This window comes from Neltuma alba, unplaced genomic scaffold (assembly GCF_004799145.2).
Source record: "Neltuma alba isolate B1F8T4 unplaced genomic scaffold, ASM479914v2 tig00012996_pilon, whole genome shotgun sequence".
Lineage (NCBI taxonomy): Eukaryota > Viridiplantae > Streptophyta > Magnoliopsida > Fabales > Fabaceae > Neltuma > Neltuma alba.
In genome coordinates, this window is record NW_021637347.1 from 319,469 (window position 1) to 333,930 (window position 14,462).

The following is a 14,462-nucleotide window of genomic DNA, read 5'->3' on the forward strand; positions in this document are numbered from 1 at the left end:
TAGTGTTTTAATTTTTCTGAGGTTAGCATCACAGCCAAGGAAATTGAAAAAAAAAAAAGCCTAAAAAGTTATTTTTTAAGGAACAGTTTTTTCGCCAATTTTTGAAAAACAGTTATAATTAAACGTCATGAACGAGATACATGGATCAATGATAAATATGTATGATATGTAATTCTTTAAAAACATGTTTATAATAACTGTTTGTCGTGGCGAGTGCTGGCGACATTGTAGTTAATATCTAACTCAATGAACATAAACTATTTCAACAAATGCATAAAATAATTAGTTATTTCGTATTAAAAAAATTTTGTTGTTGCTTGCAAAGAGATTTGAAAAGAAAAATATAATACAGGGCTTAAGGATGTAAAATAAAATAAAAAAGGTGTTTGGATGGAAAACAAACTATAATTTTAAAAATGATTTTACAATATATGAAATAAATATGTAGAAAAGTTTATCTCGATTTGTGAAAAAATACTTCTAGAAAGCACTTTTGCCAATAACCAAACACCCCTAAAAACGAGTGCAAGTCTATTTAGGTAAGGATGTACTACTAATTCTGTTCTTTAATATAAAAACTAGTTTGATTTTTAGTTTAATTCTAAATATAAGACACTAATTTACTTTGTCTCTCATATTTATCTATATTTCTCAAAGTAGTCTTTGTAATAGCTGAATGTATTAAAAGTTTCATCAAGTAGTAGTTCTAGCTAATAGACTTGATTAGTAAGGGTATATTAGGGAAAACAATATATATTTATTAGAAATAACTAACAATATATATTTATTAGAAATAACTAACTTAACTAATTTTTTTAATCTATTTAAATTAGTTAACTAGCTTTTATATTATATTAAGGAGGAGAGAAAGTATAATTTTCTCTCCGGCTCTAGTTGAAAGAATATGTAACTCTTTTTTTGGGAAAAAATAGGAAAGAAAATAATATTTTTATTTTAAAAAAAAGAAAGAAAGCAAAAGATATTTAACTGTGTTTAACTATAATTTACATCTTCATTATTCCTTTCACAAAAGTTTTGAACCCACGTCCTTACATTTTAAAAACAAAATAATATAAGCGTTCGGTGTTATTGATTACAAAGCCTGAAATTATAAAAAATGGCTATCTTAAATTTGATTGAAAACCAGAGCTTTGTGTAAACTTTATTGCCTAAATTTTTCACTGAGGGGGGCTCTCTTACATAGCTTTTGAAAATAAAATTAAGAAAATAGAACCCTGAAATCCACTTAGCTGTTTCAGAGGGTGATTAGATAGAAATCAAACCATGATTTTAGAAGTGTTTTTATGATTTACGAAGTAGATATGTAAAGGAGTTTGTTTTGTTTTACAGAAAAATACATTTAAGAAGTGTTTTTAGCAGTAGCCAAACACTCCCTTAGTTGGATGGTAGTTGCAAACAGTTGGATGGTAGTATTATTCAGACTTTGATTTCATTTGCTTCTGTCACGGGGGTTTGAATAGGCATTACGTCTCTATCATCCAACTAATCCACCACGACATCAAATTAACAGAGTGACTTCCTTAACCTTAACTGTAAACGGTGTCGTCACGTTTGGAAATAATTCGTATATGCAAGCGCCCGTTTGGATTGGTGATAAATAACCACGATCAGCATGATTTTTATACGTGACATTGATTAGAAGTTATAATAATATAAACTGAATCTCATTACTAGTAACAAACAACAAGTACAAAGTTACTCCTAATTGTGATTTCTATTTGGATTCTTTTTCTTATAGGGCTGGTTGATTAGTTTGAATATATTAAGAAAATCTATTAATTTAGTTATTTGTAATAAATAAATGTTATCTTTTCTAAAATATCTATGTTAATCAAATATATTAGTTTTAATATTTGATAAAATATTTAACATATGCAGTTACTATAAAAACTGTTTTAAAAAATAAAAAAATAAGAAATAAAATAAATTTAAATCTTATACTACCTCCGGTCATTAATATAAGACTTTATTTGATTTTTATTTTGATCTTAAATATAAGATCTCAATCCACTTTCTCTCTTGTATTTATGCATTTTTTCCCAATGTAGTCCTTCTAACAATGATAGTTCTAGTCAATACACTTGATTAACAAGGATATTTTATGAAAGAAAACATTTGTTTATTATAAATAACTAATTTAATTTATTTTTTTAATCTCTTTAAATTAGTCAACTAACTCTTATAATTATGATCGGAGTTAATATTTATAACTAAATTAAAAGGAACATTTTTATTAGAATAGTATTGGCGACTCGTGCTCTTTTTCCTGCCAGCAGGGAAACGGTCATTCCACATTCACACCCCAGGCAATCCATTATTCCAGTGCCAAAACCGCCGAATTTCAAAGCACTCCCCTTTCTAGAAGCCAATGAGGTCCATTCCCCGCTGCACGCGATGAGACTCAGCCCCAGATAAATCTGACATTTGGTTTCACAACAAAAGACAGCATAAGATGTCATGGTGCAAGAAAATTAATCTTTTCATCGTGATAGTTTTTACTCATTTATAACTCAGTTTTTATATTTTGACTCAGTGTAATTTATTTCTTATAGTTTTAAATCAGTTGTAGCTCAATTTTCTAAGTTTGACCACAGCAACTGGATCTCTATATTTTTAACTATTTTATAACTTAAACCCTCTTTTTATTAAATATGTGATTTCATTTTTCAAAAACACAAGGACTAAATTATAAAACAGATAAAATTGTAGGGATCGAGTTATAGCGAGTCAAAATTCAAGTACTAAGTTACAACTGAGTCAAAATTATAAAGACTGAATTGTACCGAATCAAAATATAGGGACTGAATGACAAACGTGTCAAAACTATAAGGATTAAAAGATTAATTTTCCTACTTTTTTTTATTTAAGAAGAAGGATAGATACTAATGATCAGCGTTCACAAATAAAAAATATATCCAACACTAACAAGGTATTGGTTGAGGTGTTAAATAGTTTTATCTCTGTAAGAAAGAAAATACAAGTCCAAATTCTAAAAAGCGTATTTATTGAAAGAGATAAAAACTTTTTTCCCTCCAAATCTTTAAAAAGAAAACCTTTGATGAAATCAGAAAAGAAAATATGTCAGACTTATAACTTCCCACTTACTAAAAGATTTTATCCCGCTAGATCAACAGACTATTTACAGAAATAAGAGAGTATCGTCCCATCTAGAGTCAATTTTGATGCCTGCTGACAAAGATTCTTCAAATGGTGGAGTAGTCTAGTATTTTCGGCTCCTCACAAGGAAAAAAGCAAAAGACAGGTGGGAAAGAATACTGGACTGTTATGATTAAGGGGTGAGCAAAAGACCATTTGCTTTGGTCTAAAAACTAAGGAGCCGTTTGGTTCAATTCTTATGTGCCTAAAGGTGGTAATGCAATGGAATATAGGTTACGTTTGGTAGAAAGCATTGAAAATGAGGGATTGGGATTGGGATTACAATTGAAAAAATCTATTAAGAGAGTGTTTAGTATAAGAGATTGTTTGATATATGGGATTAGTCAAAGCCATGTATGTGGGATTAGAGAATACCATGGGGGGAAGTGGTATTCCCCAATCCCACCTTTATGGGCATACCTAATCCCATATAACAAACAATTATTCATACTAAGTACTATTTTAATGATTTTTTCAATTGCAATTCCAATCCCAATCCCTCATTTTCAATGCTTCGTACCAAACGGGACCATAATGTAATGTTTATTACCATCCATATGTTTGGTATGTTACTAAGAAGATTGAGCAAAAAAATTACCTTTTATATTTAATCAAATAAAGTTAAGAATAACTCCTTTACCGGATCCTTTCTTCCTAGATTCATTATCTTCTTTCCCAACAAAAATCTGAAGCACGAGTATGGATTCACAACCTTCTTCCTCGAGCAAACCAAAAAAAAAAATTGTCTGAGGCAGTTCATAGTGGTCACAACCATTTCCATGGCTATCTCCGATTAGAGGCAGTTCATGGTCATCAAACTCTTTTGACTTTATGACAATAGATACTCCAATCAATATTACTTGGCACTCCATATTGGGACCTCATCTCTTTCCCTTTCTGCTGGGAAAAAAAAAACAATATCACAGAGCTATTCTTTTTTCAGATCTGAACAATACAATTGGAATATTACAATTTTTTGGGTAGTGAACATGGGACTGAAACGATGGTTATTGTGGGTGTTGGGTGTGGTGGTGCTCACGGTGGTAAGTTCATCAACGGCGAGAAGAGGTGGATGATAAAGAAAAGGTGGAAGAAGGTAACAAAGATTGGAGGGCAAAAGAGACTTTTTGAAATATGCAATGAGATGGTATTAATGATTCATAAGGGGGAAGGTATGAATGAAGATTACCAGATTTTTGATAATCATTATTACTATGGTAAAGATTATTACCATATTAAAGAGTAACCAAACACTCATATCTTGGTAATGTAATTATAGTTACTGTTGCAGGCCTGTAATGGGATTGAACCAAACAGGCTCTAAATGCACCTTGTTAGTTAAAACTTAAAAAAGAAAAAATAATTAAATAAACAGAATCATCGAACAAAGCCACGTGGTGAACAGTGCGGGGAAAAAGAAATAACAAATCTGTTTACATGGGTTGAATTGAACTGAATACCTTGGGATAGTCTGATATAATGGTCTGCGCCAACTGGGCCTCTCTGTTTTTCTGATCCCATGACTCGTTTCGATGTCCCTGCCTAGAAGGAGGGAAAATCACGTAGGACGGAAATCTTTTAGTAAATGCTAAATAATGTTACTCCTCCGGTCCTTATTATAAGACCTAATTTGACTTTTTATTTGGTCCTAATTATAAGACCCAATCCATTTTTTCTCTTATATTTATGCATTTTTTTCCAAGATAATCCTTCTAATAATGATAGTTTTAGCCAATATACTTAATTAGCAAGGATATATTAGGAATAACAACACTTATTTATTATAAATAACCAACTTAACTTACTTCCTTAATCTCCTCAAATAAGTCAATTGGGTCTTATAATTAGGACCGGAGGAGTAATTTAAAAGGAGTCAGGGAACAACAGGAACATCTAGTTTTTTTTTTAATAACAAATAATTTTCACCTCCTGCCTAAAAAAGTGGTGGTTGATTAAAAACATAGAAATTGTGAAATTAGTTAAGTGATTAACTAATGTTTTCTTTGAGAGTTGCACGGGAGATTGCATGTCAATCTCTTTGCAAAACTATTAAAATTTCATCAATAACATCTCTAAAAAGGAGTGCTTGCTATCACAAGTCACAACCCCTGAAAACTAAATTAATGATTTCTTTTTTTTAGTTACAAAAAGTTTAAGTGAGCTAGATATCTGGAATTTATCCAGGTTAAGATATGCTTCAAAACTAAAAGAGAATTTAGAGTTTGAACTTATGATCTTGTGAGTTATGAATCAATTTTTTTACTAATTTGACTAACTTTTAATAGCAACTAATAATTTCTATATAATTAGAACAAATAGCAATTTTATTGAAACTTTTGACGTAAGTATTGTTGAGGCCATTTTAGAACCCAACAAGGTTCAGCAACAATGTGCATACCTAGTTTTGCAACTGTATCCGCATATCTACATATCTAGTTGTTGTTATTGTCTCTCACAGCCCCTCAACAATGGCTTCCACTGAAAATACCAAACTCAATTCAATATAATCTATTATAAATTCATTTAGAATGGCCTATAAGCAGTTTTTTAATTGTAATTTACAAAATACATGATATGTATGAGGAGTTTTGTTTTGACTTATATAAAATGTATTTATAAAAATGATGTCAAACAAGCACTTATGGCCTATTTGAAATGTCTTATAAACAGCTTTTCGATTATGATTTATGATATGAAAAAAGTTTTATCTCTATTTATGTGCTTATAGGTATTTATAGTGATGCCAAACAAGTACTTAGTTCTCTTTTCTCAAGATGAAGATTAAGCCTGAATAATTCAATCATTTTAATTTATAGATATTTGACTCTACAGTTGGCACAAATAAACGTATATTGGGGCAAAATTAATTTATTACTATAATTTATACTTTTTCGTTCTATTCCTAAAATTCTAAATCACTTAAAAATGGAGTATAAAATAATGTTCGGGGGACAAGGGACACCACGGTTTAGAGTGACAACGTGTATGCTTGCGATGCCCGCGCTCGTCGTTTTCGACAACCGCCTTTTTCCCCTCCAATTCTAATTTCTATTTCTCCTTCCGACTTCAAAACGCCCCCCCGAACGAATGGGCACTTCCTAGCTCCTTCACTTCAATCCTGCTTCAACATTCTAAGCTCTCCCTCTAGGGCACACATTTATCATTCACCTCCAAGTCTCGGTGATGAAGCGCGATTTCTACGAAATCTCCGACGACGAATGGGAGAACCATTCCTTTAAGCCCTCGCGAGTTTTGAAGAAGTCACAGACTTCTGCTCCGCCTCCGATCGAGTCCTTTGCTTTTCGGCCTGTCAAGCAGGACAATTCTGATCAAAGCAGCGATGACTGCGTCCAAGTGGAAGAGAATTTGGAGGATGAGGATGTGGAGCTGGAGGAAGACAAGTCTGGGGCAGCGGCAAATCGTGGCCGTCGGTTCGTTGTCGACGACGAGGAGAGCGATAAGGATGTTGCAGAAGTGTATGAAATAAAATCATCGGATGAGGATGAAATAGAAGAGGAGGAAGCGGATGAAAACGATGTAGTGGGGAGGGCTTTGTATAAATGTGCAAAAATATCTGCAGAATTGAAAAGAGAGCTATATGGGTCATCGGGGACTACTTGCGATCGGTATTCTGAGGCAGAATCTTCTTCAGTGAGAATTGTAAATCAGGTGCCTCAAGTTTATCTGTATTGTTGATTTGATTTTGAACTTTAATTCAAGCATGCCAAACACATATCTGTAGTAAGCTTGAGTTAAGAGACGTAATGTACGTAGCTTATTGTTTTGTTTGCCGGGCCTTTCGGCTTGATTGAACTAAATTGGATTTCATCAACTGCTTTTTAGGATGATATTGATGTGGCATGTGGGTCTGAGGACTCTGATTTTCAGCCTATCCTTAAGCCATATCAGCTGGTTGGTGTCAACTTTTTGCTTTTGTTGTATCGGAAAGGCATTGGAGGAGGTACGTATGTTTCCAACTACTGGGAGTCTACCGTTAGTAGCATGCCTTGCTTTCGAGCTCTCTACCTCTTATGAAGTTGAATTATTTGGTGCTGATTGATATAGTGCACTAACACACTGCGGTAATTTTAAGTAGACATTAGGATTAAAGCTTTCAACGTACTTTGTTCTCCAAATGTATACTTCTTACCCCACTGTTGTCACTGGAATTGTTCAACATGCCTACTCCAGCAAGGATTGGTACTATTTTGAGGGGGAATTCTCTTCCTTTACGCTAATCATATTATCCAGTGCTGAACCAAATCGAAGACATCTGATCCAGTGGATAGATCTTTCTTTGTCATCTAATTGATCATGGCTTTATTTTAGATACATTAGGGTATACATCCTTTGTAGTATGAAAACATTTTACCTATTGTATAGGTCTTTGGTTTCGAGTGTCTCTTTTTTGTGTGAATTATGTGGTTGCCTGGACTGTGTTTTAGATTGGCTTGCTTCTATGTACTTGACCTTTTATATGCTTGCTTATTGAAACAAGATTATGCAATGGCGACCTATATTTATTTGTTTCAGATTTTTTCTGGTTCATTTGATATAAACTTTGAGATGGGTATAATGTCAAAATTGACATTTGTTTTCATATGCCGTACAGCCATATTGGCAGATGAAATGGGTCTTGGGAAAACGGTTCAGGTATTTTGTACTACCTCTGGATTGCTTATGTGACATAATTTTAAATTTTATTCTTGGCTCATTAGATTAAGAGATGTTTTTGTCTAACAGGCTATCACATATCTAACCTTGTTGAAACACCTTCACAATGATCCCGGTCCTCATCTTATAGTATGTCCTGCTTCTGTTTTGGAAAATTGGGAAAGGGAGATGCGAAGGTGGTGCCCATCCTTTTCTGTTCTCCAATACCATGGCGCTGGACGAGCAACATACTTCAAGGAGTTAAGCTATTTGTCTAAGGCGGGATTACCTCCTCCATTTAATGTTCTTCTTGTCTGCTATTCACTTTTTGAACGGCACAGGTTCATTTCTTTACATAGCACTTCCAATTCTAAGTTTTTTTTTTTTGACATGAGTTAAAATTTTTAATTTATATTATCTTTAGTGCACAGCAGAAAGATGATCGCAAAATTCTGAAGCGTTGGAAGTGGAGCTGTGTTTTGATGGATGAGGCACATGCTTTGAAGGATAAGAATAGCTATAGGTGGAAGAATCTAATGTCTGTTGCACGCAATGCAAACCAGCGTTTGATGCTGACGGGGACACCCCTTCAAAATGATCTTCATGTATGCCTTTCATGTGATTCATGCATCGGTATTAAAAATTTGATTTCATATAGGTGTTTTGTGCATGTTGATTAACACTGAAGATTGTTGGTGGCAAGACGAGTGCATTATATTAATGATGATTTGCAAGTGAAAAGTTTGGGAATACACTAGTACCATAGTTAACCTCCAAAGAAAGTAGCAATTATCTGGTACATAAATCGTCCAAGATGCATTTTCAAAATGCCTATTGGCTTATATGAGAATAACTAGAACTGGGGGTAAGAGAGAAGACAACTTATCTCAGTTAAATGATTCTAGGCATGTAGTTTAGTCTCGTGCAACAATCTCTCTGCCTACTAATGTGCTAGCATTACTGCAACAACTGTTCCCCCCCCCCCCCTCATCAAGTAAACCCTTGAGATCTCTTGCTGATCTTGTTACAGGAATTATGGTCATTGTTGGAGTTCATGATGCCAGATATTTTTGCTACAGAAGATGTTGACTTGAAAAGGTTACTGAACACAGAAGATGGAGATTTAGTTGGTCGCATGAAGTCCATTTTGGGGCCATTTATTTTACGGCGACTAAAATCTGATGTGATGCAGCAGCTTGTTCCTAAAATCCAACGAGTGTGTGGATCACCTTTAGTGCTGGTTTTGTTTAGCTGTGTTGCTTCATTATAAGCTTGCCATTTACAAGGCCAAGATGTGTTGCTGCAGGTTGAATATGTTGTAATGGAAGTGCAACAGGAAAATTCTTATAAGGAAGCCATTCAGGAGTATCGTGCTATTTCACAAGCTCGAATGGCAAAATGTTCAGGGCCTAACTCTAATAATATTCTTGAAGTTCTTCCTCGTCGACAAATTAACAATTATTTTGTTCAGTTTCGCAAGGTTCTGGATGCTAAACATATATAAGCTTTGATAAATACTCCTGCTATTTTTATTCCATTGAAATTGCATCCGTTTTATAGTCATATATATGTTTTGTTCTTATTTCAGATTGCAAATCATCCCTTGTTGATTAGGCGAATCTATAGTGATGAGGATGTCATTCGCTTTGCTAGGAAGTTGCATCCGGTGGGTGCTTTTGGCTTTGAATGTACTTTGGACAGAGTTATTGAGGAACTTAAAAGTTACAATGACTTCTCTATTCACCGGGTAAGTCTTCCACCGTTGAAAATGCGTTTCTTCGCAACAATTCTATGGCTTAGTTTTTGATAAATAATTATATTTGAAAATGAAGTAGAATTTTTTATCCTTTATATCCTTTATGCATAGGTAGTATCTCTAGAAGCAAATAACAATAGACCAGCTCAAATAAACTAGGGAGAGCTACATTTTGCTTCCTTAAATTAGACCTAATAATACGTTGGGGGGGGGGGGGGAATAAACTAGGGAGGGCTACATTTTGCTTCCTGGAATAAGGTTGGCGAATATTTTTAACATTAGGGGTATTTTTAATTATATTTTAGTCATTTCGTTAGTCTGTGTGCTTTTTTGTAATTGTCGTCTATAGTAGCCTTCTTTATCTATAAATATACCCATTTATTTTGGCTTATTCATCATAATTTGTTTGGACTGAACCCTATTCATCATGATAGAAGGAAGAATTCTACCCTTCTCATCATACGATTGATCTCCCAACCTCTAAAGTCTTATGACAACAACACAGACACTTTGCTTTCAATACATGTAACTATCTCTTCGATGCATAATACTTTTTCTACATTGTCAGTTCCTCTTGATATGATTACTCTATGAACTTGCAAAACTTCCTAAACTGAATATCTCATAACAATGTACAGCCATAAACATCCTATTTCTTAGGATAAGAGAAATTCGGCTTGTATCATTTGTTGCTCATTACGTAATGAAGTATGCAAACTGTGTCGGATAGGCATATAACAAGTTGTTTCTTAATGCAAACCCAGTTAGAGCATAAGAGTTCTGACCCCTTAATGTAGAACAGGGGAGGGGAAAGGGAGAGGGGGGATTAGAGAGGAGAGAAAACTTAAGAGGGAAGGCAATTCAATATTCAATTCTCATTTAAAGTAAGGCTCTTAAGGTTGAAGCATTTTACGACTTTAGGCAGCTTTTGGGAACGGAAGTGAAGCGAAGCAAAACCTGGCTCAAATACCAAATGATGTAGAACGTGAGAGGGGAAAGGGAGAATAGTAAGGAAAAAGGGGCAGAGAACCAGATGAATGGAGGGAAAGAGAAGTAATTCAAGGGGGAGTGAATACTCAAATACCAATCTAATTCAATTCGTCAAAAAGGCTAACAACTAAGATGTGTTAAGGCCTATCTATAGAGCCTTATCTCTAACGCTATCACTAAAAGTAAATATTCCATATCAGAATTAAATCCAAATATTGTAGAATATTAAAGATAACCTAGCAATCTAAATATTACATTTATCTAAACCAAATCCTAATTCAGATCTGAGAGATGTAAGTGGAGTTTATTTATAGTATGGACTATCTCATGTACAAGTATTATAAACCCTTTAGCCTGAAAGTCTTTCAGCGTTTCACTCGTTTATGAGCAATGAAGCTCTGGATATTGACTTGAAGCCCCCGATTTTTTTTTTTTGAACCTTGTTAACTAGATGCTATAGACGATGGAGAATCCCTAAACATGTGGGCGAGGATTCAAGTGTCATTGCAAATTCATGAACTGGGCTACTTGGCTTTTTTTGATACTGTTGTAGTTAGTACTATTCTGAAAAGGAATAGGGAAATTCAAGCTTCCGTTACTTTAAACTTTTTATTGATTATTTTCTGACGGTCTTCTTCAATCTCATTCAGACAAGATATCAAATTTTAACTTGTATTGCGCTAAATGATCAGATGAGATATTTAAGTAAATAGTCTAATATATTTAAACCGTTGCCTGTTTGAATCCTTTGCAGCTTTTACTTCATTATGGTGTCAATGATAGAAAGGGTATCCTTCCAGATAGAAGTGTTATGTCTTCTGCAAAATGTCGGGTATGATTTGATTGACTTAAACAAGTTATGTTAGCAAAAATTACTCACAGGCAACCATACGTTTTGGTTACACGTGCTCAATTTGGGTTGCACTTTTGTTTATGTAGGCCTTAGCAGACCTTCTTCCTTCACTTCAAAATGGCGGTCATCGGGTTTTAATATTTAGTCAGTGGACATCTATGCTCGATATATTGGAGTGGTCACTTGATGTCATGGGTTTGACCTACAGACGGCTTGATGGAAGGTACATGCTTAATTAAGTATGCTTCCTTTGTGATGTGTGCCTATTAAGTGCTGAGTTTTAAATACTCATAGGTGATGGGAGTGTCTTGTTACTTGTTGATTTCTAACTCTTTCAAAGCGGTGTGCGTGTATGCATGCCTGCCATTTTTAAACACTGATGGATGGTTGCAGCTTTTCCTTCCTCTCTGAACCCAACTGTGATTGCCAGTACGCAGGTGACAGAGAGGCAAACAATAGTTGATACGTTCAATAATGATACTTCTATATTTGCTTGCTTGCTTTCTACAAGAGCTGGAGGACAAGGCTTGAACTTGACAGGAGCTGATACTGTTGTAATTCATGACATGGATTTCAATCCACAGATTGATAGACAGGCAGAAGATCGTTGCCATAGGATAGGTCAAACGAAGCCTGTAACTATATATCGGTACTTGTTCATCACACTTGTCCTTCGCTTGGTTGTCAAAAAAGTACTGTTGCATGCGTTGATGGACTAATGCTTCTGATAATACCATTGCAGGCTGGTGACCAAGGGTACAGTTGATGAAAATGTATACGAGATTGCCAAAAGAAAGCTTGTGTTGGATGCTGCGGTCCTTGAATCTGGCATGGAGATGGATGATAAAGGTGACATGCCTGAGAAGACCATGGGAGAGATATTATCTGCAATTCTTTTGGGTTAACATGTGGAGACTTCAAGACAAGTTCCCCCCCCCCCCCCAAAAAAAAAAACCAAAAAAAAAGGTTGACACTCCTAGTTTTTTAGAACCATCCCAAGAGGTAGGAGAAAGAGAATTGGTGACCCTGATAAATTGGTGAGAATATCACAGGTGTACATTAACATTAATCTATAGATGGCACATGAGTAGTCATATTTTAACTATCGGTAGGGGAGTGAGTATGAATATCAGTGTAATGATTAACCGATGTGCCGCCCTCATTTTCTTGAAGCCCCAGAAGGCAGCAGCTGCTTGGGTTGTAGTCTGATGGGAATAGTGCATATTGTTAGCTAACAGTAGTGTTTTGTTTATTCGAAGCTGCAGATTTCTTTGCGCCATACGCTTTTACGCACGACGTCAAGTTCAGGGTTAAGTTCACGAACAGCCAATTTAATTTTAAATGTTATGGCAGTTGCTTTTATCAACAGTTGTATGTATTCTGGTTATTTTAATGAAATTTTTCGATAATCTATGGTTTGGTTCATAAGTTTTACTATCAATTCATTCTTAATTTAAACCTCATTTCCAATGCATTTGCTGTTGTCTTCTCACAGTTTATTCTTTTTTCTAGCGTCACAAATCGCAAGTCCTTAATAGGCTTAATATCTTCCTTTTTATGAAAAATAGTTAAAACTAGATTAATTTTTGGGTCTCAAATAACGATTTAACCCAGATCCTTTTCCTTTCAGAATCCCATTTTTACTCTTGGATTAAAAAATGAGTTAGATTTAATATTTTTAAGAATGGATGTCCAATTAGGAGGAGTTTTGAGAAGGACGAGGTCCAACAAATAAAATGGTAAATTTGCCAAGTGTTTTAGAATAATTAAAGCTTATTATTGTTATTTTCAGCTAGGCAGGTCAAAAGGGGAAGTTTATAATCAAAATAAAAAAATTAATACAAATTTTAGTCATTTTGATTTTGGTTTTTTAAATTTCAAATGATAGATTTTAATCCTTTGATTTTATTTTTATTTAAAATATTATTTCTTATAACTCAATAAGAACTTAGATAATTTCTAGGTGAAACATAAAAAATTAAAATCAAAATAAAAATTATATTAATCCAGAATAAAATAAAAGAATAAAGGAAAAGAACAGATAAATAATTGCGCCCTCACGTTGCGGGACTAGATTTTTGACTTCTCATATAAGAACACAGTCAGAAAACTCTTCGAAAATAATTGGACTCGACGTTGACCAACGAAAATGACCAGGCTCATAGGAGCTTATGAAAGACATTTTTAACACAACTGCAAACTTCAACTCGGGCTTGGTGGGGTGCGCCTGGCCCGCGCAGTAGTGCAACGCGTGGGCGACGCTCGAGGATCCCAGCAGCAAGCTGCTGTGGTGGATCCTCCCCCTAATTAATTTAATATCATGTGGGCCGATGGCCCACGTATCAGATATTAAACTGATAAGAACAGATACTACACTTGATCTTAGCCAAAAGGCCGAGAAAGGTATGCTTTGAAACGTCGCTCCGTTAGGCTTATATAGGTGCTCTATGCCTTGCTGCCTCTACATCTGCTCAGTGTGGGACTCTTTGAAGGCGCAAGAAACTACAATAGCCGGTGTGACAGCGGGTTTCTTTCGACTCTATTGCCGAAATGTCTTCTTGAACTTCAGTTATCCTACATTTGAATACTAAACATCGCAGTTTCTTACTAAAATTATTTGACGAATTTATAACTTGCCAACAATGGAAAGGCTGGACTTGATGTTTTGCAGTAACAAACGTCAAGGAGTATGTGAATCTCTTTCGGGTCTGATTCTCAGTTTGACGTTTAACAAGTTCTTCCACACATTGTTCTGGCAGGAATCACCCTATCAAGAAACTAACATTCATTTTACTGTGTAAAGCTACTTCAGCACCATTTTTTCTTGTTCTTTTAGTCATGAAATGTCTCGTTCGATTCAGATAGAACAACTGAATTGTGTGCCTTTTAAGGCCACTTGTTTTGCCTAGTGACAGGTTTGAGCTTAGTGGCGAATTGGGTTCTCCTTGGCTTCATTCACGATCATTATTTTATTGCATCTTCTGCGTGTGATATTCTTATGTTTCTAATTTTTGTTCAAGTGCATGGAAACCC

The 14,462-nt window shown here is 34.7% G+C and overlaps 1 protein-coding gene and 1 non-coding gene across 2 annotated transcripts; one reads left to right on the forward strand and one right to left on the reverse strand.

Annotated features, from left to right (window-relative positions):
- Positions 1–6,360: 6,360 nt before the first annotated feature.
- On the forward strand, positions 6,361–12,540 carry LOC114733426 (protein CHROMATIN REMODELING 19-like). Its single transcript, XM_028920894.1, has 12 exons — positions 6,361–6,846; positions 7,021–7,138; positions 7,790–7,830; positions 7,921–8,171; positions 8,255–8,435; positions 8,861–9,046; positions 9,137–9,310; positions 9,419–9,577; positions 11,331–11,408; positions 11,516–11,652; positions 11,860–12,078; positions 12,172–12,540. The coding sequence occupies exons 1-12, from the start codon at positions 6,361–6,363 to the stop codon at positions 12,332–12,334; spliced, it is 2,193 nt and encodes a 730-aa protein (XP_028776727.1). The 3' UTR covers positions 12,335–12,540.
- A 1,105-nt stretch (positions 12,541–13,645) lies between these two features.
- On the reverse strand, positions 13,646–13,836 carry LOC114733428 (U2 spliceosomal RNA). Its single transcript, XR_003739078.1, has one exon. It is a non-coding gene; the product is annotated as a U2 spliceosomal RNA (small nuclear RNA).
- Positions 13,837–14,462: the final 626 nt, after the last annotated feature.

What these genes read in the sequence shown, in the direction of transcription:
- LOC114733426 (XM_028920894.1), top strand. Translation starts at nt 6,361, where the DNA reads ATGAAGCGCGATTTCTACGAAATCTCCGACGACGAATGGGAGAACCAT. An exon ending in CCCTTCAAAATGATCTTCAT is followed by an intron (nt 8,436 to 8,860) that starts GTATGCCTTTCA and finishes ATCTTGTTACAG; the next exon opens with GAATTATGGTCATTGTTGGA. An exon ending in TACAGACGGCTTGATGGAAG is followed by an intron (nt 11,653 to 11,859) that starts GTACATGCTTAA and finishes TGTGATTGCCAG; the next exon opens with TACGCAGGTGACAGAGAGGC.